Source organism: Trichosurus vulpecula, chromosome 3, assembly GCF_011100635.1.
Source record: "Trichosurus vulpecula isolate mTriVul1 chromosome 3, mTriVul1.pri, whole genome shotgun sequence".
Taxonomy (NCBI): domain Eukaryota; kingdom Metazoa; phylum Chordata; class Mammalia; order Diprotodontia; family Phalangeridae; genus Trichosurus; species Trichosurus vulpecula.
This window is the reverse complement of record NC_050575.1, coordinates 48,323,528-48,351,214: the sequence shown is the minus strand read 5'-3', so window position 1 is coordinate 48,351,214 and position 27,687 is coordinate 48,323,528. Positions and strand designations below refer to the sequence as shown.

Sequence of the window (27,687 nt, the reverse complement as noted above, 5' to 3'; positions counted from 1 at the left end):
AGTTCTGATAATAGTTGAGAGGAGATCACAAAGTCGTTTACGCAGCTTCATGGGGAGATTGAAGTTGGCTGGAATGTTGAGGGGTGGGTAAGATCTGAAGGGAAGGGAAAGACAGAAGGAGAGGGTTTTATAGTAAGGGATAATAGACAGATTTTGAGCTAAATTAGAAAATTCCTGTTTAAGAGTAAGGAGAAATACGATTAGAGAGTTCAAAGGAGTTAGTAGAGGCCTTTCAAAGCCAGTCGGAAGAGTTAAATTTGATGTGAGTAGTAACAAATTAGCAAAATAGTAACACTTTCCACTTGATTGGCCCTACTTCAAAGTAGGCACAGTTGGTCCATAAAGCCTTCATAGAAGGGAACAACCCTGGTGGAGAATGAGCCTGCCATCCTTGCCACCAATGCTTGCCCCCTGTATATATGCCTCTGAAAAGGGAAGACAAGGGCCCTGGCAGTAGCAGCACCCCGTACATCTCTGGTCCTGCTCTCATCTGAGATCCCATAGCTGTCCTTTAGGGAAACAATATGTGAGACTGGGCAGCTGCCTCGCCAGTTGCCTAGCAACTACAATTGCTGAATAACCATAAAATAAAATTCTCAACACCAGTAATAGTGCCAAATCTTTGGCACTATCATATGATTCAACTGTAGAAATCAATGTAGTTTTTGTCGGTGGCAATGACATTAGTTTTTTTAGAAATGTATTTAAACATAAACATAAAACAAGAAAAAAGAACATTGCTATGTACACAGCAGAACATGAGATAATTCAATATAAAACAATAAATTTCCGTTTCAAAAAAAGTATGTAATAAATACTACACATTGTTTTAAAAGCTGCCCAGCTTTTTCTTGCTTTCTTGTAAGTTTTCTTTTGTTCTTTGCTATGTACGCCTTACTTAATTTACTCCCCTCCCTTCCCCTTACTTCCGACCCCAAAGAAGGCTACAATTAAGCTCTGATCTGTCCATCTAGATGTATACATCTATATAGATATACACACATAAGCACATACACATATACATACATATATATGTAAAACCGTACTGTGCTTATTTCCACTTGTCATCTGTTTCTCTAAAGGTGACTAACATCTTCCTTCAGAAGTCCAAGTCTTCCCATGTTTTCTAAATCAACTAGCTCATCAATTCCTACACCACAGCAATAGTCCAATCCAATCACATCCTGAGAGATTGTCTGAATGTTTTTTTTTCCTAATTTTAGGCATTCCTTTTATTCTTGGCTGCTTAGGTTTCATTTTTATAAGAAAATTTTAATTTAAGATAATCGAAATTATCCATTTTATACATCAACAGTGCTCTCACCTTGTAATATAGTTAAAGGTCTGGTACTGGTGAATCTGCTTCCTTTACATCTTTTTTCACTGGTTTCTTTGAAGTTCCTGACCTTTTGTTCTTCTGTATGAACGTTATTATTATTTTTTTCTAACTCAGTAACAATTTTTTAGTAATTTAATTTGGATGGAATTGAGTAAATTAAGTAGTTAAGTTACATTGTAATTTTAAAAATTATATTGGCTTTACCTACCCATGAACAATAAATATTACTTCAGTTATTTAAATCTGTTTGTATAAAAAATGTTTTATGTTTATATATTTCCTGGGTCTCTTGGCTATCATACTCTCCGCTATTTTATACCATCTAGTTATTTGAAATGGTCTAAAACAATATTGAATAATATTGCTGACACATAGTATAGTTTCCCTATTTTCTCTTTTGATTAAATCTATTTTCCCTTTAACTTTGAGATCATGATTACTACTTTTTTTACATAATAAATTCTATTCCTGCCCTTTATTTTATCTTTGTGTGCATCTGTCATTTTTGTTTTTTTTTTTAGCATTTCCTGAAAGTAACATACTGTTGAATTCACATTTTTAATCTGCAGTCAGTTTCCGTTTTCTTGGTAAATTCATCCCATTCACATTCTAAGCTATAATTTCTTGTTGTATATTTTCCTCCTTCCTGTTTTTCCTCACTGTCCTTCTCACCCTATGCCTGTCCCTCCTCTGCTTTACTTCTATATGCTACCACACCCTCCTGTTCCTTCACCTATCTATCTCTCCAAGAGTCCCTCCCCTATCCTCTCCCCCATTCTGTTTCCTTGCCCTCTTATTTCTTTCTGAATTTTAAGTACTTATATACCCTTATATATATGTTGTTCTCTCTTTAACCCATTCCTGATGAGAGTTGTTTCCAGCTCTACCCGCCCTTCTTTTTACCTGCTTCTTCTATATCCATTCCTCCTTTTATGCCTCATTTGTATAAGGTAATTACTCCTTTTTATCATTCTCTCCAGTTTTTTTTGAATCACCCCATCATAAACAGCTCAGTACAAGCTATTTTTAAGCTACCCAAATAATGAGTCATAAGAATATTCATAATATTTTTACATATGAGAAGTAAACAATTTGATTTCATTTTGTTCCTTATAATTTGTCTTTAATTTTTACCTTATATTTCTCCTGTATGTTATGTGTCAGATTTTCTCTTAAGTTCTGCTGTTTCTGTAACAAATACTTGAAATGTCCTTTTTTTTTTTTTTTCATTCAGGATTATACTTAACTTTGCTTAACTGTATTTAACTTTAGGTTAACTTTTAACTTAAATATCCTTGGTGATAACCCCAGCTCTTTTGTTCTATAAAATATAGTATTTTTTTAAAAAGTTTTTTATTATTTAATATATTTAGTTTTCAGCATTGATTTTCACAAGAGTTTGAATTGCAAATTTTCTCCCCATTTCTACCCTTCCCCCCACTCCAAGATGGTGTATATTCTGGTTGCCCTGTTCCCCAGTCAGCCCTCCCTTTTGTCACCCCACTCCCCTCCCATCCCCTTTTCCCTTCCTCTCTTGTAGGGCAAGATAAATTTCTACTCCCCATTGCCTGTGTATCTTATTTTCTAGTTGCATGCAAAAACTTTTTTGTTTTTGAACATCTGTTTTTAAAACTTTGATTCTCTCCCCTCTTCCCTTCCCACCCACCCTCCCTAAGCAGTCAAGCAATTCAACATAGGCTACATGCGTATCATTATGTATAACCCTTCCACAATACTCATGTTGTGAAAGACTCACTATATTTTGCTCCTTCCTAGCCTATCCCCCTTTATTGAATTTTCTCCCTTGACCCTGTCCCCTTTGGAAAGTGTTTGTTTTTGATTACCTCCTCCCCCATCTGCCCTCCCTTCTATCTTCCCCCCCTTTTTTTAATCTTCTTCTTCCTCCTTTTTTCCTGTGGGGTAAGTTACCCACTTGAGTACGTATGGTATTCCCTCTTCAGGTCAAATCTGATGAGAGCAAGATTCACTCATTCCCCCTCACGTGACTTCTCTTCCCTTCCTATAGAACTGCTTTTTCTTGCCACTTTTATGCGAGATAATTTACCCCATTCTGTCTCTCCCTATCTCCTTCTCTCAATATATTCCTCTCTCATCCCTTAATTTTATTTTGAAATATAGTATTTTAAGACCTATGGTCCTTTGGTGTAGTAACTGGTAGGTAGGTCGTGTAATCCTTATTGTAACTCTGATATTTAAATTGGTTTTTTCTTGTTGTTTTCAATATTTTCTGTTTAACTTGGGAGCTTTCAAATTTATATTCCTGTAAGTTTTTCTCCTGGGGTTTCTTTCAGGTAGTGTTTGGTGGATTTTTTTCCATTTCTGCTTTGCCTTCTTGTTCTAGAACGTAGGGCAATTTTCTGTGATAATTTCTTGTAATATTGTATCAAGATTTTTTTCATCGTAATTTTCACGTATAGTCCAACTATTCTTACATTATTTTTCCTGAATCTGTTCTCCAGATCAGTTGTTTGTCTGATGAGATTTTCACATTCTTTTCTACTTTTTCATTTCTTTTGATTTTGGTTTATTATTTCTTGGTGTCTTAGAATGTCATTAGTTTCTCTTTGCCCAATTTTAGTTTCCAAGGAATCATTTTCTTCCTTAATTTTTTAATTCTCTATTTCAAGTTGCTTGACTTTCTTTTCATAATTTTCTTGATTTTGTTGGATTGCTCTTATTTTTTTTCCTAAAAATTTTCCTCAATTTCTCTTATTTGATTTTTAAAGTCCTTTTTAAGTTCCTTCCGGAACTCTTTTTGTGCTTGGGACCATTTGACATTTCTCCTTGAGAAAGAAGTGGCTTTTTTTTGCTCTGTTGTCTTCCTCTGAATATGAACCCAGATCTTCTCTATTCCTGTGTTAGCTATCTGTGTTTGAACTCTTTCTCCTTTGCTTACATACATTTATTTATTTATTTATTCGTTCATTTGTTTATTTATTTATTTGTAGCAGCTATTAATGGAATCAAGTTCTAGTCCCATGGTATGGGGAATGGTGCCAAGTCACAGTCTTACAGTTATTTTCTGAGGTCTGCCTGGGGTTCAGCCTTGGGCTAGAGCCCCCAAGTACACTGTCCTGCAAATGATCTTTCTCCCTGAGGTCCTTTGGTCCAGATTACAGTCACTTAGCTAAATTATTTTATTGGTATTTCCTGAATCCTTTTCATTAAATTTAACTCTTAATGCCATTGTTAGAGTCATTATGCTGCAGTTCACCCATTATAAGGGCTCTTTGTTCCTGAGTTTAGAACACCTAGGGAGTGATTGACCTAGTCTGAGCCCCCTTTCTCTCATGTAGTTAGGTAATATTGTTCTAGGACTGAACTAGATCAGATCAGTTCAGTGACTTAGGTTCAGGATTTGAATGCAGTGAAAGGATGTGATTTCAAAGATTAAAAGGAATATTAATTCAGATGAAGAACTACTCTGCAGTTCTAGTCTTTCCCTCTCCCTCTCTTTCCCCTGGTAATCAGCAAGATTAGGTCAGAAAGGTGTCTGTGCTGAATTGTGAGAATTAAAGTAAAACCTGGAACTTTTATGCCTCGGGGGCAAGGAAGCCAATACAATAATCCAAACCTCATCCTGAAGAAGACCTCTTTGTTTCCTAAAAGGGAAACCAGACTTACCTTTGTAAAACAGATACCATTCTAGTTTGTTATTGCCTTTACTAAAAGGTGGCGCCCCAAATTGAATATAGTGTTCCATTTGTATTCTGTTTGAGTCTCATTAATGTAGTAGAACATATCCCCTAGCATTTACAATGCGTTTTGAGGTCTGTGAAAGCCCTATACATGTTATTTCATTCGATCCTGACAACAACACTGTTTTTATCCCTATTTTATAGAGCAGAAACGGACTGAGAGTTCAAGTTACTTGATAATAAGTGTTGAACCCTGGATTTGAACTTGGGGTTTCCTAACATCAAGTCCAGTGCTTGTGTATACTGTGCCACTTTAGAATTAAGTATATTCCTATATAGAATCAGTGTTATACCTGGGGGTTCTATCAGGATGAAAGAGCATTCTATTGCTGCCAATCAGTTATGCTGCCTGCTATTGTGCCAGGTACTGTGCCAAATACATTATAGGTTAAAAAAAAAGTTTTGGCACACCTAGATATCCAACACTGTTTCTAACAGTGTTTGCTTGGGAAAATGTCTTCTACTTTCCCAGGACCTGACTTTCAACCTTTTCTTTGGGTCTATATGTATTTAAGATGAGATTACTAGAATCCTTCCTTTATAGCATATATAAAAACTTAAGACACTGACTTTGGTGGTTGTTTTTTTTTTTTTTTTTTTTTTTTTTTTTTATACTGACTTCACCCCTTCCCAGGAGTTAGCTTTTTGGTCAATATAGTATGAAACTATTAATATTTTTGTTAACTTTTAAACTTAGAATCCTCAATGAAGAACACTTGACTTAATTGCAGAAGGCTGATCTCTGCTCTGGAGAAGCTTATAGTTATGTTCCTTTATGTTTTCCCATAATAAAAACAAGTTATTTTTGCGTATCCCAGAAGCCCAAGTTTTTTTGTCATTGAGAAACCAACCTTATTTTAAAGGGGGAACTATCTTTCCACTTCCAAATGTAACTTCTGATGTATTTTTTTTTTCCATGCTAGGAGTTCTCTTCCCCCGCTAAGCCCTTGAACCCAACAATATTTGAAGTTCTTGGGTCTTTATGATGGTAGACCAAACTGTCTTAAACTCTGCTAGGGCAAAGATTTCCATTGACCTTTGATGTCTCTATGTAATTCCAGAAGGGAGAGATCAAGTTCAATGGACAGAAAAATCAACAGAAGAAATAAAGATCTTCAGGATAATAGTAACAGTATTTTAATGACAACATTTCTTGGAAAAAAGGGACTTATTTTAGAGAGCCCATGTGTTACAGGAAGATACACTCAGAATCACTCTACCCAGTTTTCTGGTCCCAGTGATGATCCTCAGGACTGTTTAGGTGGGAAACTCTTACCTACTTCCCAGGTGTTCTTTAGTGATCTCAATGGCATTATATTCCTCTTTGTTCATTTTCCTGGTTGTCATTAAGTAAGAGTAGTCTTTTCTTAGGTTCTTGTCCTTTCTTTGTATTTTAGTGTTATTAGTGGAAATCTGTAGTTGGAGACTTTCCTTTTGGACTCAGTGAACTTTGTATTGCCCCTCGCTGTTTCTCAGGCCACTCTTCATCTGTAGTTGCCTTCTGATAAACATTGGATTACTTTTTCTCTGAAGTATTTTCAGGTCATGTTTCCTTTTTTCCCTACCTCATTTTCTAGCTTTTTTGTGTCCTTTCATATTTCTTTCCTTAGTCCTTCTCTATCTGTCACTACCTGTTTACCACTGCTAACTTCAATAACTTCAGACAAGATGTTTAGCTCCAAAGCTTCTTTCATCATGTCTTTCTCACTTGACAGTTAGTGCTCCTAACTTTTGTGAAGAACCTTTTTTTTTTAAAATTCTGACAAAACTTAAGAGAAATCGCTCGTACTCTTTTGTCGTGGACAGTAATTTTTGAGATATAAAAAATCCAGATGTTTTCCAACATACTAGGAAACACCATTAATACTCTTCAGTGTAGAGAGAAACAGTGGACTCTTTAAAGTTAACAACATAGGCCTTCTTTTAAGGGATTTGAACTCTGTATAACAATTGAGACTCATTCCTTTTGTCAGACTTCTTCTTATAAAACGGTTGAATTAAAATAAAGGAAAGCTGAATTTTTTTTTCCTCCATCACCCATGGTTATGCATTGAAGTCAATATGGTTCTATACCAGTTATAGGTATAGAACTTGCCTGGCCTCCATGCTACCACCAAAATTCCCAAGTGCAGCTGGGATTAAAATGCAGTTGGGAAATGTTAAATAAAATACAGTACAATGTAGATGAAAGTTAATTTGTGGTTTTCTAAGTCGGTTTTTGGCCCACAGAGATCTGTTTCTATTTGAGTTTGATACCACTGCTTTTTCCCACAGAATAATTCTATACAGTCATGATAGGAGAGACCATACAGAATAGGCAACCATCTGTCTTTGGTCTCCCTTAATGAGAAAGCTTGCGTCACTGGGCATATTGTATATGCTTTGGATTTCTAGTAGGATCAAGGTATTGGATGGTGTCAGTTACTAACCTCAGGATTGTCTAAGGCCAATATAGCACAACTTCATGGAGAAAGTTAATCAGTTAGTAGGCATTTTCTGTTTTGTGCTTCTCAAACCCATATGTACCTTCACCATTACAGACAGCCAATGGGAATGTGGAGGCCAAGGTGGTGTGTTTCTACAGAAGGAGAGACATCTCAAGCACCCTGATTGCCCTGGCGGACAAACATGCAAGTGAGTGCTCCTTTGGGACTTGCGCCTCCCTTTGGGTCTCTGGGACTGGGTGAGGTGATGTGAAGGGAGGGAGCAATCACTTGCCTCATATTCTTCTCAGTGGGGCTGGGAGTTCAACAGGATCTGGGAGGGTGCTTGTTACTGGTTGGGTGGACAGAAGATTGAGAGCCCAAGTTCAGGTCACAGATACTGGTGTGGTGTGCCAGCCAATGTAATGTCTAGTAATTTTATCAGGTTGATGTTCAGGATGTATTTAGACTTTGGCTCTACCCTGACTACATCTGAGCTCTTTGATGAAGAGGGAACTGTATTCTGAATGCTAATTGTCTGGGTTCAGAAAATGGTACCACATTGGCATTGGCACATAATTGCAAAGACCATTTTTAGCCTTCATTTGCTTTCTTGCTTTGAGATGTTATACCAGTGAAATGTGTCTGAGACCTACTGAATGCAATGGAAAACCAACTTAAAAATATTGTCTGCCTTTCTTGAAACCTTTTAGTCATATCTTCAGTTATAGATTGTTGAGTCTTTCTAGTTTCTATGCAACCATCCATTTCTTCCTTCCTTGTCCTTCCCAAAAGGTTTCCAGATGTCTTTGAGTTGGAAAATTAACTCATCTCCTACACTGCCCTGTCCTTTTACAGTGCATGTTTAGAGGCAACTTCTCTTCCCCTTCAACTTAAGTTCTTACTTTCATGAGCTTTATATAGTCATAGATAGAAATGTTAGAAGTTTATGAAAAAATTTACAAATGTGTGATAAAGCATCATGAAAGTATTTATTTAAATCTGATTTAAGTCATTAGGAAGATTGATTTAATTTTTTTTCCTGTTTGGTTGTCCTTCATACTAGAAGATGACCAAAATGACATCATTATGTCAGGGTCATATGTGTCTGACTGTGGCTGATCAGACCAGTATGAACTCAGAAGGTTCTAGAAGTCATTGTAATAAACTTCTGTTAATATATTCTTCATAACTTATCAGTAACCCTTGGTCTCATTGCTAAATAGTAGAGAAACACTAAACATTTTATGTCATTGATTAAATTTGTGTGTTTTCAAGTCCCTTTGTAGGTAATACCCATACACTAAGCAATGGTTGATTTATCTTCAGCTAGCTTGAGGATGTATTTATGATAGAGAGTTGTTGGGAGCTAAACGATCTTCAATGTGTTTTCCTTTTAGTAGGAAGAAGAGCAGAAGCTGCAATAGCTGACAATGAAATAATGCTCTAAGGTTTCAAATAAATCATTTAATTTGAGCCTCATAACAACCCTGTGAGATATTAATATCCAGATTTGTAGCTGAGAAAACTAAAAAGCTCAGTAAGTAAGAAGACAGCCATTATCACTAAAAATAAGACACATCTGTATAATTTTGCTGGAAAATACACTTCTGTTATAATTATTTTGCATAGTTTTAGATGATGTGATGGTATATGTATATCAACTTTTTATACGTCATCAACATGATGTAGACTGAATTTAAATAGTTTTTTCTAGGGCAGTGTGAAAAAGTAAAATGTCAACCTAGTCTTCATCTTCTTTCTAGACACAAAGTCAAGCTGTACTTTTAAATTTTTCTAACAGTTTCATATTTGTTTCAACAATCCGGCTAGCAGCTTCTGTGGGGGTGTAAGATCCAAATTGTCAAATGGGTATGTCTTCCAAAGGAAGGAAACCTTCTTTCTACAATTATCTAAGAATCTATTGCTTTCAGAAAATTGGTGCTATTATTTTGGCCTCTGAATCTAGTAGCTGTGTTATTTCCTCTGGTTTGTGGTTGGTTTTTTGTTGTTGTTGTTTTTTTTTTTTGTACCAAATCTCATCAATTTGTTTAATAGTCCTGAAATGTTTGTTAAAGATTGCCATATGTCTATCTCTTACCTCTTCCACATCTAAGGATTGATCCTGGTGCCCAGGAAATCCAGATTCTAACCGGAGAATGAGTTGTGTCCAAAAGTTGATTTACATGTTATTTTTATCTTGGAACTAATTGATTAATCATTCAATACACAAACATTTATTAAGTTCTTCCATTCTCTCTCTTAACTCCAGCACACCACCCCACTTGTTTCTGGGTGCCAGACTATGGCATAGACTATGCCAAGATCTAGGGATACAAAGACTAAAGTACAACCTTGGCCTTTAAGGAACTTGAATTCTATTCAGGGAGAGAGCACATGTGTGTGTGTGTATATGATGCAAACATATATACATACATGCACAGATACACAGAATTAATGCAAGGTAGTTTTGAGATGGAGCCCACTTGTCCCTGGTATAATCAAGAAAAACTTCATGTAAGTGGTGACTGAACAGGTAGTTGAACAGAATCTTGAGTTCAAGAAGTAAGAGTGAGGAGCGAGTATATTGTAGGTATGGGGAAATTTAGGACAAAGGCATTGAGAAAAGAAGGCATTATGTGTGTGGGATAGCAGGTAGACCTGTATAGCTAAACTACAGATTTTGTGGAGGGTGTAATGTCAGTTCTTGCGAGTGAAATTTAAGGTAAACCAAGGCAAATTTCTTCTAGCAAGATAACATTTTATTATCAGGGTATGAACCTGAGAATAAGATGGGCCAGATTGCTGCCTCAGTTTCTAGCTAAAGACCAAGAACTGGAGATATAATTCCATTTTATAAGCATAGAACAAAGAACAGCTCAGAATAGGTGAGGAGGCCCTACTATTGGTTATAACATTGGCAACATCATGGGGGTAAGGGATCATGATTGGTTAAGTTAATGAAAGTGGGCATACACAGTATGTGGAATCAGGGCGACCTCTTTCTTTCTCCAAGGAATGTTTTTTTGAATTCATAGGTCCAAGCTGCATTCCTTGGTCATTTATAGTGAACTCTGAGTAGCAGACTCACAGGTGCCTGGTTATAAGATAAAACAACCTTTAACTGGAGAGGAGGATACTAAAGATGAGAGGTCAGCTAGTCTGCCTCTCATGGATAACACAAAATGCCACAGGCATGCAGGAGTGTACAAACTTCTTTTGGAAGGAATGATTTGCAGGTGTTGCTGAGAAAAGCCGTCCCATAGAATTTTATGGGAGAATTGTGCTTCTAAACTTCGAGTTTTTCTTTCATTAATGGTGATTGTGGGAAAGCTTAAACCTTTGGCATCTAACTCTGAGAGAGAAAAATTAAACATTGGAACTCATGAGCTTCTTTACTTAGAGATAAAAAGGAAGCTTGGATTTTTATATCAAATACAGAATAGAGTTGCAGAATGCATAAAATGCAAAATCGGTATTTGAATTTCTCATAGTCAGTTTTTATTATGCATATAATAGTGGATGCAGTGAAAGGTAAAAACAAGCTTCCTGCCCTCAAGGAGCTCACATTATAATGGTTAAGGGGAATAAGAAGTTAGGAAAGAGTCTTGTGAAGAACTTTTAACTTTCAAGCAGAGTTCATATTTGATCTTAGAAGTAGTAGGGAGCTACCAGAATTTGAATAGTGATGTCAGACTTGTTCTTTAGGAGAATCACATTGGGAGTTTTGTGGTTCATGGATTACTATGGAGAGAAACTTAAGGTAGGGAGGTTAAATTAGGAGGATATTACAGTGGTTCAGGTGAGAAGTGAAAAGATCCTGATCTAGCCATGAAAGGGATATTATAGAAATAATTAAGGGATATTATGTAAGTAATATTATTAAGTAAGAGATATTATGGAGATAGAAATGAAAAGATGTGACAGCTGATGTCGGTTATATGGAGTGAATGAGAGTAATAAATTAAAGTACCTGGGTGACTGTTGATATCCTTGATAGTAGTAGGGCAGTTCAGAAGAGCGTTGGGTTTTGGGGGGAAAGAAATTTCTATTTTGGATATGTTTCATTTGAGATCTAATTTAGAGCTGAAAAGGACCTTTGAGACCATTTGATCCAATAGGCAGTTTGTGATGTAGAAACTAGAGCTGTAGAAAGAGATTAGGGCTAAATATACAGATCTTGAAGTCACCTACATAAAGATGACAGTTGAACTGTAGGGAAACTGATGAGATCACTAAATGAAAATTTAGAAAGAAAAGAAAGGGCCCAGGACAGAGTCTTGGTGAATATCTATAGTCAGGGGGCATGTTATGATGATGAGAAATTAACATTGGAGCCTGATTAGAAACATTTAAACAGGAGAACCAGTAAAGCGTAATGTGAGGATAACCCAGTGAAGAGAGAGGTTTCAGTGGTGCCATGCTACAGAGAAATCAGGGAGGATGATAATCGAGAAGAAACTAAGAGAAACATTAAGGCTATGTTTCCATATAGGAATAATACTATACATTGTTGTGTCCTCTGGATTAGTCCACATGAGCCCATTTTATCCATAATATTTTATGTTCCTTGAAGGTAAAGATGTGAGTTTTTTTATCTTGGTATCCCTAGACTTGGTCATTGTGGCTCACATATAATGATTACTGAATAAATGTTTGTTGATTTGAATTTAATAAGATGGCTGAAATAATGGTGCATTTTGAAGGAAGAATAGTTTGAAAAATATATTATTCCAATGTTGGTAATTAAACTATAGAAAACAATTTTATATATGTTATGTAATTTGAAGAACAGTTTTATTTCTCCTAAATAGTGATATTGGAGGGAGATCACACCTAAAAAATTCTGTTGATATTGTTGACCTGAAAGTTTGGTTAAAGGAGGCAAACAAGCTAGGTGATACATAAATTCATAATGTTTATTCCCTTAACTTACTTGTACATACAAGGAGCCAGAGCATAAGTTCTGACTGTCTGAACAAAGGAATGAGAAGGTTTAAATACATTTTTAGTCCCAACTCAGCATGCCTGTGTTACTCAATTTTATGATCCCCATGTATATTTAACCATGATACAAGAAAAGGACTTTTCGTAATTGACTAGGTTTGTAAATACAGTAAGATAAGAGTTGACAAAGTGTCAATCGAAATTACAACCCAGGATCTTTGTGTTTAATTTACCATTAACATGCCGTAACATAATATGTGCCCATAAAGTATTAAGATAAGAAAAAGTCGCATTATTCAAGATAGTTTCTCGGGTTAAGGGTCTCATCCTTAATGACCGTAGACAGAGGAAAGAATGCTTTTAAGTCAGCCCGATCTGGCCTTGTTGACATAGGAAGAGGTGTTCTCTGATTAAACTCAAGAGAACAAAGAGACTTATATCCAGTTTCTTCTTCTGGTTGATTATTAGTTCAGGCTCTGGCATTTATTGAAGTTACTAAATTGATATTAAATGATTATCAATGTCTTTGGGTTTTTATCTCTGTCATTTCTGATGTACCCCATCCTGCTATCCTAAGCTTTGAGCCTTTCCTTGTAACAAAGGAAGAAAAAATCACTAAACAAAACCAGTTGATACATTGACTCATTTTGGTATTGTATGCAACATTTCACACCCATAGACTCTCACCTCCAGCAAAATAAATGGAGGTATCTTTCCTCATTTCTTCTGAGTCAAGACTGGTAGTTATATCCAAACTATTTAAAAAAAAAGTTTTGAATATTTTTGATGCCTTTTGTCTTTTCATCGTTGTTATTTCTCACCTATCCATCCATGTTGGAACCTTTCCTTTTGATAAAGGAAAATGATTAAGCAAAAACAGCCAGTGTAGACTGTTTCTTACAATGTATAAAATATTCTTAGTATAGCTCATCATTACAAAGTAGGTATATTTCATTATCTCTTCTCTTGTGTATTGTTATTGCTAATGGTTATTTTTGATACCTGTAGCATTCAGTGGCTCTGATTCTTTTTCTCTTCTTTCACTCCACAACTTAAATTCCTTTGCCTTAATTTGTGTATATCACTAGCACGCCTTTTATACTTTTCAGTCATGGTTAGGATTGTTTGTGGTTTCAGAAGTAAGGTGAATGGAGATTAGACAACTGGGAAAGAAAGATAATTTTCCAGAGATAACTAACATTTGGAAGTAGGGGACAAGATTGAAGAATGTACTCTGTGCACAACATATGTGGGCTCTTCTGAGAAATAGATCAGTTAAATGTAATTAACTGAACAACCTAATGATCAGTGAGTTAGAGTAAAGGAGACAAGGGAAGAATGATGTATGTCCATTTTTCCAGAGTAACCAAAAATGGACTAATTATTGGGGTGGGGAACCTGCGGCCTTGAGATTACATGTGACTCTCTTGGTCCTTTGACAGGGCCACACTTGAGGACCTAAAAGGCCACAGGTTCCCCACCCCTGGAAGAATTAGTCATGCAGTAAGACAGTCTCCTGTGCTGCAGCCACTAGGTGGCACAGTCTCCCCTCTCCCCAACTCTCACTCCTCTCAAGCTCACTGTTATTCCAGGGATCTAATTTTTTTTTTTTTTAAATTTTCTTTTTCCCTATTAGTTTTCAGGTGGCAGCATTCACTTTGATAAGTTTTAAATTTTCTCCCCTTCCCTCCCCAAGACGGCATGCAATCTGATATGGGCTCTACACAGTTTCACGTTAGTCCTGTTACATAGAAGAATTATAAGGAATGGGAGAAACCATGAGAAAATAAACAAAACAAAACAAAAGAGAAAATAGTCTGCTTTGCTCTGCATTCTGACTCCATATTTCTTTCTCTGGGTGTGGATGGCATTTTTCAACATGAGTCCTTTGGAAAAGTTTTAGGTCCTCACATGGCTGAGAAGGGCTAAGACTGTCAAAAGCAGTCATTGAACAGTGTGGCTGTTATTGTCTACAGTGTTCTCCTGGTTCTGCTCCCTTTACTCAGCATCAGTTCATATAAGTCTTTCCAGGTTTTTCTGAGGTCTGTGTGTTCATCATTTCTTATAGCACAATAGTATTCCATTACATTTATATACCACAATTTGTTCAGCCAATTCCCAGTTGATGGGCATCCCCTCGATTTCCTATTCTTGATCAAGACAAAAAGTGCTGATATAAATATTTTTGTACAGTGGGTCTTTTTCCCATTTTTAGAAGATATTTCTGGGTCAAGGGATAGGCACATTTTCTTTTTCAAATCATTATTTATTTAATATTTTTAGCTTCCAGGATTAATTTTCACAAGAGTTTGAATTACAAATTTCCTCCCCATTTCTACCCTCCCCCCCCACTCCAAGATGGCATATATTCTGATTGTCTCGTTCCCTAGTCAGCCCTCCCTTCTGTCACCCCACTCCCCCCATCCCCTTTTCCCTTACTTTCTTGTAGACCAAGATAGATTTCTATGCCCCATTGCCTGTATATCTTATTTTCTTTTTGACCATCTTCCTTTAAAACTTTGAGTTCCAAATTCTCTCCCCTCTTCCCTCCCCATCCACCCTCCCTAAAAAGGCAAGCAATTCAACACAGGCGACATGTGTATCATTATGCAAAACCCTTCCACAATACTCATGTCGTGAAAGACTATGTTTTGTTCCTTCCTATCCTATCCCCCTTTATCCAATTTTTTTCCCTTGATCCCTGTCCCTTTTCAAAAGTGTTTGCTTTTGATTACCTCCTCCCTTCTATCATCCTCTCTTTTTTTATCTCCTTTCTCCTTCTTTCCCGTGGGCTAAGATACCCAATTGAGTGTGTATGTTATTCTCTCCTCAGATCAAATCCAATGAGAGCGAGATTCCCTCATTCCCCCTCACCTGCCCTCTCTTCCCTCCTCACAAAACTAATTTTTCTTGCCACTTTTATGCAGGATAATTTACCCCATTCTGTCTCTCCCTTTCTCCCTCTCTCAATATATTTCTCTCTCATCCCTTAATTTGACTTTATTTTTTTAGATATCATCCCTTCATATTCAACTCACCCTATGCTCTCTACATATCTATATATCTATATATATATATATATGTGTGTGTGTGTGTGCGTGTGCGTGTGTGTATTCCCTTCAGCTACCCTACCACTGAGGTCTCATGAATTACACACATCATCTTTCCATGTAGAGATGTAAACAAAACAGTTCCACTTTAGTAAGTCCCTTATGATTTCTCTTTCTTGTTTACCTTTTCATGCTTCTCTTGATTCTTGTGTTTGAAATTCAGATTTCCTATTCAGCTCTGGTCTTTTCACTGAGAAAGCTTGAAAGTGCCCTATTTTATTGAAAATCCATATTTTGCCTTGGAGCATGATACTCAGTTTTGCTGGGTAGGTGATTCTTGGTTTTAATCCTAGCTCCACTGACCTCTGAAATATCATATCTGTCCTGGATCTGTTTTCCAGGTCAGTAGTTTTTCCAATGAGATATTTCACAGTCTTCCACTTTTTCATTCCTTTGGTTCTGTTTGATAATATCTTGATTTCTCATCAAGTCACTAGCTTCCACTTGCTCCAGTCTAATTTTTAAGGTGGTATTTTCTTCAGTGGTGTTTTGGACCTCCTTTTCCATTTGGATAATTCTGCCTTTCAAGGCATTCTTCTCCTCATTTTCTCTTTGTAACTCTTTTGCATTTGAGTTAGTCTATTTTTTAAGGTGTTGATTTCTTCAGTATTTTTTTGGGTCTCCTTTAGCAAGTCATTGACTTGTTTTTCATGGTTTTCTTGTATCATTCTCATTTCTCTTCCCAATTTTTTCCTCTGCTTCTCTGACATGTCTTTCTAAATCCTTTTTGAGCTCTTCCATTGCCTGACCCCAGTTCATGTTTTTCTTGGAGGCTTTTGATGTAGGCTCTTTGACTTTGTTGACTTCTTCTGGCTGTATGTTTTGGTCTTCTTTGTCACCAAAGAAAGATTCCAAAGTCTGAGTCTGAATGTGAGTCCGTTTTCGCTGCCTGGCCATGTTCCCAGCCAACTTACTTGACCCTTGAGTTTTTCGTCAGGGTATGACTGCTTGTAGAGTAGAGAGTTCTTTGTTCCAAGCTTAAGGGGATGTGCTGTTGTTTTCAGAGCTATTTCTCATAGCAAGCTCTGCCACACTAGCGCTCCTCCTCCCCAAGAACCACCAACCAGGACTGGACTGAGATCTTAAGCAGGCTCTACACTCCCACTGTGATCCACCACTTATTTTCTCCCACCAGGTGGGCCTGGGGCCAGAAGCAACTGCAGTTGTAGTTCTGTAGCTGCAGCACCTCCGCCGTTCCCGGGTCAGTGGCCAAACTGCGTACTCCTTCACTGTCTGCCCGCGGCTTTTCCCACTAACCTTTGTTATCTTTGGTGTGTGTAGGTTGAGAAGTCTGGTAACTGCTGCAGCTCACTGATTCAGGGTGCTAGGGCCTGTTTTGCTTGGCTCCCGGTCTGGTTGGTCCAGCCACAGCCCACTCTCATCTGTGCCCCGCTGTGCTCCCAGCCCCATGCGTGATAGACCTTACCCAGCGACCACCCAGACTGTCTTGGGCTGGAGCCCTGCTTCCCTCTGCTATTTCGTGGTTTCTGGAGTTCTAGAATTTGTTCAGAACCGTTTTTTATAGGTGTTTGGAGGGGCCTGCAGGAGAATCCTAGGCAATTCCCTGCTTTCCATTCACCATCTTGGCTCCGCCCTATGCTCATTTTTATAGCTCTTTGGGCATAGTTCCAAATTGCTCTCCAGAATGGTTGAATAAGCTCACAGTTCCACCAACAAATGAATTAGTGTTCTAACTTTTCCATATCTCCAGCGTTTATCATTTTCCTATTTTGTCATTTTAACCAATCTGATAGGTGTGATGTGGTACCTCAGAGTTGTTTTGATTTGCGCCTCTCAAATCAATAGTGATTTCAAGCATTTTTTCATATGACTAGAGATAGCTTTAATTTCTTCCTCTGAGAACTGCCTGTTCATATCCTTTGACCATTTATCAATTGGGGAATGACTTGTATTCTTGTAAATTTGAGTCAGTTCTCTATATATTTTAGAAATGAGGCCTTTATCAGAGACACTAATTGTAAAAATTCTTTCCCAATTTTCTGCTTCCCTCTTAATCTTGGTTGAATTGGCTTTGTACAAAATCTTTTCAATTTAATTTAATGTAATCAAAATTATCCATATTCCATTTCATAATGTTCTTTATCTCTCGTTTGGTCATAACTTGTTCCGTTCTCCGTAAATCTGACAGATGAACTATTCCTTGCTCCCCTAATTTGATTATAGTTTCACCCTTTATATCTGGATCTTGCGCCTGTTTGGACTTTATTCTGTTAAAAGGCTTCAGACGTTGGTCTATGACCAATTTCTGCAATACTATTTTCCAGATTTCCTGGCAGTTTTTGTCAAACATTGAGTTCTTTACTTAGAAGTCCTTTGGGTTTATGAAACAGTAGATTACTATAGTCATGGAGTACTGTGTCTTATGCACCTAAACTTTTCCGCTGATCTACCCTTCTATGTCTTAGCCGGTACCAAGTGGTTTTGATGATAGCTGCTTTATAATACAATTTATGGGTAGCTCTCTTTCTCTAGCATTTCTTTTCATTAATTCCCTGGATATTCTGGACCTTTTGTTCTTCCAGGTGAATTTTGACATTTTTTTCTAGCTGTATAAAATAATTTATTGATAGTTTGATTGATATGGCACTGAATAAGTAAATCAATTTAGGTAGAATTGTCATTTTTATTATATTAGCTCAGCCTAACCACAAGCAACTGATGTTTTTTCCATTTATTTAGATCTGACTTTATTTGTCTGAGAAATATTTTGTGATTATGTTTATATAGTCCCTGGGTTTGTTTTGGCAGGTAGACTCCCAAATATTTTATAGTATCTACAGTAACTTTAAATGGAATTTCTCATTCTGTCTCTTGCTGTTGGGCTTTGTCAGTAATATATAGAAATGCAGGTGATTTAGGTGGGTTTATTTTATATCTTGCTGCTTTGCTAAAGTTGTGTATTATTTCAAGTAGGTTTTTACTTGATTCTCTAGATTCTTTATGTACGCAAAGTGTGATAGCTTAGTTTTTTCTTTGTCTATTCTAATTCTTCCAATTTCTTTTTCTTCTCTTATTGCTAAAGCTAATATTTTTAGTACCAAATTGAATAATAGGGGCGATAATGGACATCCTTGTTTCACCCCTGATCTTGTTGGGAATGGATCTAGCTTATCCCTGTTATATATATTGCTTTCTGATGGTTTTAGGTCGATGCTCCTTATCATTTTAAGGAAGACTCTATTTATTCCTGTGCTCTCCAATGCTTTCAATAGCAATGGGTGTTGTATTTTGTCAAAAGCTTTTTCAGCATTTATTGAGATAATCATATGGTTTCTGTTAGATTTTTGTTGATATGATCAATTATCCTGATAGTTTTCCTAATATCTAACCAGCCCTACATTCCTGGTATGAATCATATGTGATCAAAGTATATTATTCTTTTCATAAGTTGCTGTAATCTTTTTGCCAATATTTAATTTAAAGTTTTTGCATCAATATTCATTAGGGAAATTGGTGTATAATTTTCTTTCCCTGTTTTGACTCTTCCTGATTTAGGTATTAGTACCATGTTTGTATCATAAAAAAGAATTGGTAAGAGTCCTTCACCTATTTTCCAAAATAGTCTGTATAGTATTGGAATATTGGAATTAATTATTCTTTAAATGTTTGATAGAATTCACTCTTAAATCCATCTGGCCCTGGAGATTTTTCACTAGGGAGTTCATTGATGCCTTGTTCAGTTTCTTTTTCTGAGATGAGGTTATTTAAGTATTTTATTTCCTCTTCTGTTAATCAGGGCAATTTATGTTTTTGTAAATATTCATCCATTTCCCTGAGGTTGTCAAATTTATGGCCATATAATGGGTCAAAATAATTCCTTATTATTGTTTTAATTTCCCCTTCATTGGAGGTGAATTTACCCTTTTTATTTTTGATACTGGCAGTTTGTTTTTCTTTTTTTGTTACTCAAATTTATCAAAGGTTTATTACTTTTATTGATTTTTTCATAAAACCAGCTCTTAGTTTTATGTATTAAATTGTTTTCTTAATTTCAATTCTATTAACCCTTTCTTTGTTTTTCAACATTTCTAATTTGGTATGTAATTGAAGATTTTCAGTTTGTTCTGTTTCTGGCTTTTTCAGTTGAATGTCCAATTCATTGATCTTTTTCTCTGTTTCATTCATGTAAGCATTCAGAGATATAAAACTTCCCCTAAGAACCTTTTTGGCTGCATCACATAAGTTTTGGCATGTTGTCTCATCATTGTCATTTTCTTGAATGAAGTTGTTGATTGTTTCTGTGGCTTATTGTTTGACCCACTCATTCTTCAGGATTAGATTGTTTAGTTTCCACATTAATTTTTAGTCTGTCTTTCCATGGCCCTTTATTACATGTAATTTTTATTGCATCATGATCTGAAAAGGATGCATTGAATATTTCTGCCTTTCTGCACTGGATTGTGAGGTTTTTATGCCCTGTTACATGGACAGTTTTTGTGTATGTGCCATGTACTGCTGAGAAAAAGGTAAGTTCCTTTCTATTCCCATTCAGTTTTCTCCAGAGGTCTACCTTTTCTAAAATTCTATTCACCTCCTTAATTTCTTTCTTGTTTCCTTTGAGATTATATTTATCAAGTTCAGAGAGGGAGAGGTTGAGGTCCCCTACTAGTATAGTTTCTGTTTATTCCTGTAACTCCCTTAACTTCTCCTCTAAGAATTTGGATGGTATACCTCTTGATGCATATATGTTAAGTGATGATATTACTTCATTGTCTGTGGTGCCTTTTAGCACTTTCCTTATCTCTTTTAATACTTATCTTTTTTTTTTTTGCTTTGTCTGAGATTATGCGTGTTACTCCTGCTTTTTTTATTTCAGCTGAAGCACAATGTATTCCATTCCAGCCTTTTACCTTTACCATGTATGTATCCCCCGCTTTCAGATCTGTTTTCCTGTATTCAGCATATTGTATGATTATGGTTTTTAATCCATTGTGCTGTGTGCCTCCTTTTTATGGGAAAGTTCATTCCATTCATATTCACTATTATGGTTACTATCTGTGTCTCTCCCTGCATCCTATTCCCCCCCAACCCCAGTTTATGCTTTCATTTTTCCCTTCTCCCTTCCCCACCTCAAAAGAGTTTTGTTTTTGACCACTGCCTCCCTCAATTTTCCCTTCCTGTCAGCCTTCCTCCCTTATCTTAACCTTTTCTCTTACTACTTCTTCCCTCCCTTCTAAATCTCCGCCCCCCCCCACCCCCCATTTCTTTCCACTTTGCCCTCTTACTGCCTGTAGGGCAAGTTAGAGTTCTATACTTAACAGAGTATGATATTCCCTCCTTGAACCAAATCCCTTGAGAGTGACTCTCAAACAATGCTCATCCCTCCCTTCTTTTCCTCTACTATGTTTTGTGCCTCTTCATGTCATGTAATTTACCCTTTTCTGCCTCCTTCTTACCTCTTCTCCCATTACAATCCCTTTGCACCCCTTAATTAGGTTTTTTATCATCACATCAGCTAATTTGTACCTAGATGCTCTGTCAATATATACATATATATATATATATATATATATATATATATATATTTATTTATTTATTTATATGTTTATGTATCCCTTTTAAATGTTGCAATAAATATACCATTCTCAAGATTAACAATTATTATCCTCCCATATGGGGATGTAAACAAATTGTATTTATTGATTAACAAGGTTTTGTTTTTTTTTTTTACTTTTTTTTTTCCTGTTTACCTTTTTTATGCCTCTCTTGAGTCTTGTATTTGAAGATCAAATTTTACATTGAGCTTTGGCCTTTTCAGCAGGAAGATTTGGAAGTCCCTTAGTTCATTGAATGTCCATCTCCTTGCCTGAAAGATTATGTTCAATTTATCTGGATAGTTGGTCCTTGGTTGTAGTTCAAGTTCCTTTGCCGTTCAGAATATCATATTCCAGTCCCTCTGGTCTTTTAATGTAGAAGCTGCCAAGGTCCTTTGTGATCCTGACCATAGTTCCATGATATTCGAATTGTTTCTTTGTGGCTGCTTGAAGTATCTCCTTGACCAGATAATTCTGGAATTTGGCTACAATATTCTTCGCACTGTGTGGGCCTGGGGCTGGAAGCAACCACTGCCGCTGCTGCTGTTGCTGTTGCTGCTGCTGCCGCTGTTACAGCCACCTCCTTGGCCCTTTGGCTGTGGCCAGACATCGTACTCACTGAGAGTTACTTCCCTCACTGAGATCCAGTAGTTTTTCCACTGACCTGCTCTATTGTCTTTGGTGTCGGTGGGTTGAGAAGTCTGATAACTGCCACAGTTCAGTGATTCAGGGCCCTGAGGCCTGCCCAGCCCAGTCTACTCTGGCCTTCTCTGTCCTGGCGGGGCCTACTTTAGCTGTGCTCCACTCCCAGCATGGTGCAATAGACCCTTCCCAGCAACCATCCAGGCCTTCTGACACTGAAGACTTGTTTCCCTCTGTTATTTAGTGGGTTCTGTAGTGCTAGAATTTGTTTAGAATTATTTTTTACAGTTTTTTGGAGGGATTTGGGGGAGAGCTTAAGCAAATCCCGGTTTTCAAGCTTCCATGTTGGCGCCACCCCATTTTTCCTGGGTTTTAAAGTGGATCTCTACTTCTGGGGCACAGGGATCTGTGGCCCAAGCTTTTTGTGCTGGGATCTAGGGGCCTGGTTATTGGCTTTGTGTGCTGTATCCTTTGGTCCTGTCAGCTAGAAGGTGTATAATGCTATAGCTTACCTGGTGTTGAGCTGGAGCTGGTAGGTGTGTGCCAAGGTAGAAGTCAGGTGAATTCTTTCTGAGTTTCACTAGGGTTACACTGAAGTGCGCAGCAGTGAGGTGTCTATGAGGGGCGTCTTGCCTCTGATGGTCTCCACCTCCCCTAGGGCTGCACCAGAGCATAAGTGCATTCAACTGCTAGTAGACGCCCATCTGTGCTGTTGGAAGGCATGCCCTGGGTCCTTTGTGTTGGGGCTTGCTGGCTTTATCCTGCTTGAGCTCAGGATTTCCTGCTGGTCTGCTAAGGTGGGGCTTGCTGGGATGCCTCCTGTCCTTCAGCCACAGCAAGAGGGACCTTTCCTGTCTATCTCCCTAGCCTCCCCAGCTAAAAGACAGCTGTACCCCTTCTTCCAGCTCCACTTTTCTAGGATTTTTTCTGTGGCAGTATTCTTTGAGTTTTTCAAGGTCAACAAGGGGGGATGAGGGCACTTATGGTTTACTCCGCCATCTTGGCTACTGGAAGTTCACGTAGCCGAAGCTTATATTAGTCAAAAGCTTTTTCTGTAACTATTGAAATAAGACTTTGGGGGGTTTTTGGTCTGGCTTATGTGATTAATTATTGTAATTATTTCTCCAATGTTATACCATTTTATCTTGGGTTGAATTAATACAACTTGGTCATTGTGAATTATTTTCTGCATGTATTGTTGTGGTTTCTTGATATGGATTTTATCTTAAAAATTAGCATCATTATTCATTATTGGGATTATCCACAGAGTTCTTTATCTCTTTTGTCTCTCCCATATTTGAGTATTATCACAACATTTATCTCATGTTGGTAGAGTACTTTATGTCACTCTTTTTAAGAATAACTTGTGGAGTATTGGTATTAAATGCTATAACTATTTGATAGAATTTACTTGTAAATCCATTTGATTTTCTAAGTTGGAAAACCATTGTGAGGAATTAGATGTGAGTGCTTAAACCAGGATTTTAATCTGTCTTAGTGAATAAAACAGAGAAAGGAGGAATATTTGGGGTTTGGCTATTAAATAGCTTTTGTTTTATGGAAAAACAAGGAAGATATCTACTATGTAGACAATCCTTGGAGTAGAAAACAACTAAATTGGGATCAAGAAACATAGGGGAATCCTGAATGAATCTACTTTATTCTATAAAAAGAAGGCATTCTTTCTCTACCCATTTTTTAAAGGTACTGATTTGTTGCAGGGTGTTAATAACAGTGAAGTACTTGAATTTTAACCACAGATGCTGATCTGACAGTTTAATTTTGGGAAATCGAAGGTTTAAAAACTGAGAAAAAATGGCATATGTATGGACCGTAAGCATAGACAGTAAATTTATGAGGGATGGCACAGATTGGAAAGGAAATATTTATTGGGGGTGTGGGTATGTATCATTTATATGATCATTACTATGTTTTATTACTGACTTGGGTATCCATTTTACTTTGAATTGCATTGAGGAATCATGGTTCTGACCTGAATCTGGTTCTTAGGTTAATTTCATCTAGCTAATGAGAAAATAACAGGAAAGTCTATCTTAATGGCCAAACTAGAGCCTAGTCTGTGACGAGATTGGTCATATCAGAGAGTCATGACTACAAACTGAGACCTAGGGACAGAACTGCTGGGTTGGGGCAGGTTTCAAGTAGTAGGCTCTATGAAGGATGTTTACTTAAGCAGATGTTTGACCTTAATGAGATCTGATAGCAGTGGCCTAGTTGTGCCAACTGGTATTTAGGGACAGAATTATAGTCCTCAGGCAGATGGGGGAAATGAGAGTAATAGTCTTGTTCCAGAGAAATGGAGCTACCATGCAGGTGTGTGGGTCAGAGACCACTACTCACATTAAAAATAGACAGAGACCGTTCTTGAGAAAAGGCAAAAAGGAATTTATTGCTTTCTCATGAGAAAGGACCCACCTCAGCGTGGCCCAAGATGATGTCAGCATGTGTGTGTGTGTGTGTGTGTGTGTGTGTGTGTGTGTGTGTGTGTTGCCTACAGCTCAAAGCAAGTTATGTAGACCCTAACACAGAGTTCCCCCACCCCTACTAGCTCCTCTTCCCATTGACTGGATTTGGAGCTCACATTCTAAATGCAGAATCTTTTCCTAGCAGCAGAAAACAAAGAACAAAAAGACAGGAGTGAGACTGGTGTTCAGCAAAAAGGGAGTAACAGCTAGATAAACAGGACCTTGCCAGGTGTCTGTTTACTGATGTAATTTCTTATCTCTACTTCCTCAGCAAAGCAGTTTCTAAAAATGTAGGAGGGGTGCAGGATTGGGGGGTGGATGGTAGGAGAGGTAAAGTCTTTTCCCATGCTGAGAAGGGGCTTCACTATTTCAGTATTCTATTCAATACCATACTGAAGGGGCTTCACTATTTCAGCATTGCACTCACAGGGGACTAAGTAAATTAGTGGATGACAACACTGAAGTCAGTTACTTGAACTGAGATACAAGGTTGGGACTTGGCTACAGAGATCTAGGAACACACCTTGTTCTAGAAGTTGAATATGAGTGAGATTGACAAGTAACAAAGCTGAGTCCAAGCTAAGCTACTAAGAAAGTTGTAAGAGAATCCTTATATCAGTGCTGCTGTCAGTTTCTATTTGATTTGGGGCATCTAAATAAGGAAGTGGACCTTAAGGAGGATATGCATAGGCCATAAACCAAGCCTTAGCTAAGTTGTGTAAGCACAGCCTGGCCTTAGTGATAATGCTTATGAAAGTCACAAATGTGACAATGAAAAAGTCTGTATTGCTTATTTTCTCACAAGATTTTTAAAAACTACTCAGATAAGATGTTCAGGCAAGGTAGTACAGTGGGGAAAAGTGCTTAATTTGGAGCCAGAGGACTTAGTTTCAAATTCTAATTCTTACTTTGTTATATGTCTTTGGGCAGCCTTCCTAACTTCTGTGAGGATTGGCCACTCATTTGTAATATGAAGGAGCTGGGATGAATGCCATTTAAGGTTTCTTCCAATTCTCTTAGTCTGCCAACATTCTGTATCTATCTCTATTCTGTATCAATATTCTCTATCTGCTATGTGCTAAGTACTGTGCTAGGTATTGGAGATAGAAATACACAAAGAACAAAACAAATCTTTAATAACAAGAAGCTTCCTTTCTAGCAGGAGAAACAAGAAATACCTATATAACTATACGCAGAATAATTCCAAAGAAAATGCAAATAAATAAAAAGCAGTTAGATACAAAGTGGTTTCACCTGGGAAAGACACTAATAATTGGGGGAAGGGATCAGGAAAGGCTTTAGGTAGAAGGTGATGCTTGTGCTGCATATTGAAGGAGAAGAGGGCATGTATGAGGTGAGGATGGAGTGAATTCCTGTGAGGATGGACAGCCAGTACAAAGGCATGAAGACTAGAGATAGTGGAGTTTTGTGTGAGAGGAATAGTGATAAATCCTCTTTTACTGGATCTCAGAGTGCAGGAGGAAAACATGTATTTGATTGATCCTTGACCTAACTGAGAGCTATAATTCAATTATTAGGGTTAGAAGCCAGATTACAAAAAGTTGAGATGTTAGTGAGAAGAGAAGTGGAGACAGTAAGTTTAGATTGCCTTTTCAAGGAGTTTCAGAAAATAGGAGAGATATAGGATGATAGGTTCTAATTTACGTGTGTGTGTGTGTGTGTGTGTGTACATACAGAGAGAGAGAATCAAGTGAGGTAATAATTGTAAAGCACTATGTGCCTAGCACATAATAAGCACTGTATAAATGTTAGTTATTATTATTATGGAAAGGCTGGAAGGAAGAAACCAGTAGATAGAGGTTTAGAAAATTAAGGGGGAAAGTTGCAATCTGTTGCAGAAGATGGGAGTGGAAGGGATCAAGGTCTTATGTAAGGGGGAAAGAGAAGAGTACTTTACTCTCAGAACCTTTGGAAGAAAAACAAGTAGGGAATGATGCCACATTGTTTTTAGATAAAAAGAAAGCAGGAAGAGAGAGCGCATGGTGAATGTCCTCAATATTCTTAGTAAAATTGAAGGCAAGGTATTTAGGATGGGGAGATGTTAGAGGTTTGAGAAGAAAAGGGGGTGAGTCAGTTAGGGAATAATAAGGATTGCTGCAATAAGGGATCAGTTTAAATTAGATTACATAAATGAATATATAGTGTGCATAGTTAGCAAGGTTGTGCAACTTCTTTCAGCTCTCTGTAGCAGCACACAATCTGTAATCCTGTAATTTTCAGTTAATGCTTATGAAAGTGCTTTGTAGTTTCTGAACACTGTAATTATGAGATTTTCACTTCTTTGGTTTTTATTATTATTGTGACTCCCACCCTGTCAGCCCCACCTCCCTGTTTCTGAAGCCCATGACAGGAAAAAATGGTTCTCTTCTTCTTTTATAGAATATTCTACTCCTACCAAGTAAGCCTCTTACTGTAGTGTAATAGCAATGCCAGGATAGGGTCAAGAATGCTCTAAATTCTTCCACAACGTTGTGTTATTATTAGCAGGTCTAAGCAACATTGGTAGGTGACCAGGTTCAGATATTCATGCTATACTCTTGGTTTTAGTACTGAAAGCTCAGAATATTGGGATTGTAAAGATAAGAAAATATATGCTATCCCCTGCTTTTGAAAGAATCAAAAAGAAGTTGATACAATTATATGGAAATGAGTTTGAAGCCTGATTTTAAGAAGATTGCCTTTCTTTTTCTCCTAAAATGATCATCCACAGAGATAAGGGGAAAAACCTTCAGGGTTCTCCTCTAAGCCTTCATGCCACAGGACAATCACTTAGAAATCACTGTCCTATATAGTAGGGGACAAAGACAAGAAAGGGGTTAAGAGGGAAAGGTCTAAAAAGGATAGATAAGAGCATAGGTCATAAGCAAAATCAGCTCCTAATTTTGTCAATGTGAAAGGGATTAAAAAGAAAGCAAGAAATACTAAAAATCTGGGATCAGAGACAGGGTAAGGAGAAGAGCTTTAGAAAATTACTTTCTTTTTAGAAAATTACAATTGTCATTTGTAAAGAGGGAGGTACAAACTAAGAGGAGAAAAAGCAGGACAGGATATAGGAAAATATACAATTAACAATCATAACTGTGAATATAAATGATTGAGCTCACCCACAAAATGGAAGAAGATAGAATAGATTAGAAAAGCAAAGTTTGACAATATATTTATAAGAAACATATTTGAAACATAAAAATTCACATATAATCAAAATGAGGGGCTGGAACAAAAATCTATTTAGCTTCAGCTAAAAGTAAAAAAAAAAGTGGGCCTAGTGATAAATGATTTCACACAATGGAGAAGGAAATGGCAAACCACTCAAGTTATCTTTGCCAGGAAAACTCTAAATGGGGCCACAAAGACGGGGACATGACTGAAATGATGGAACAACAACTGTTTCATTTATTATAACTATAAGATAAAAAGATAAGCAGACAAATTACATTATATTAAA

The 27,687-nt window shown here is 37.2% G+C and overlaps 1 protein-coding gene across 7 annotated transcripts in view; it reads left to right on the top strand.

Moving 5' to 3' along the window:
• Positions 1-27,687, top strand: part of MTA1 (metastasis associated 1) — a 285,890-nt gene that overhangs the window by 107,000 nt on the left and 151,203 nt on the right. For all 7 annotated transcript variants that reach the window (XM_036749079.1, XM_036749078.1, XM_036749077.1 and 4 more), the window contains exon 3: positions 7,599-7,692. In XM_036749079.1, the coding sequence (XP_036604974.1) occupies positions 7,599-7,692 (94 nt within the window). The remainder of the gene's footprint in view (positions 1-7,598; positions 7,693-27,687) is intronic.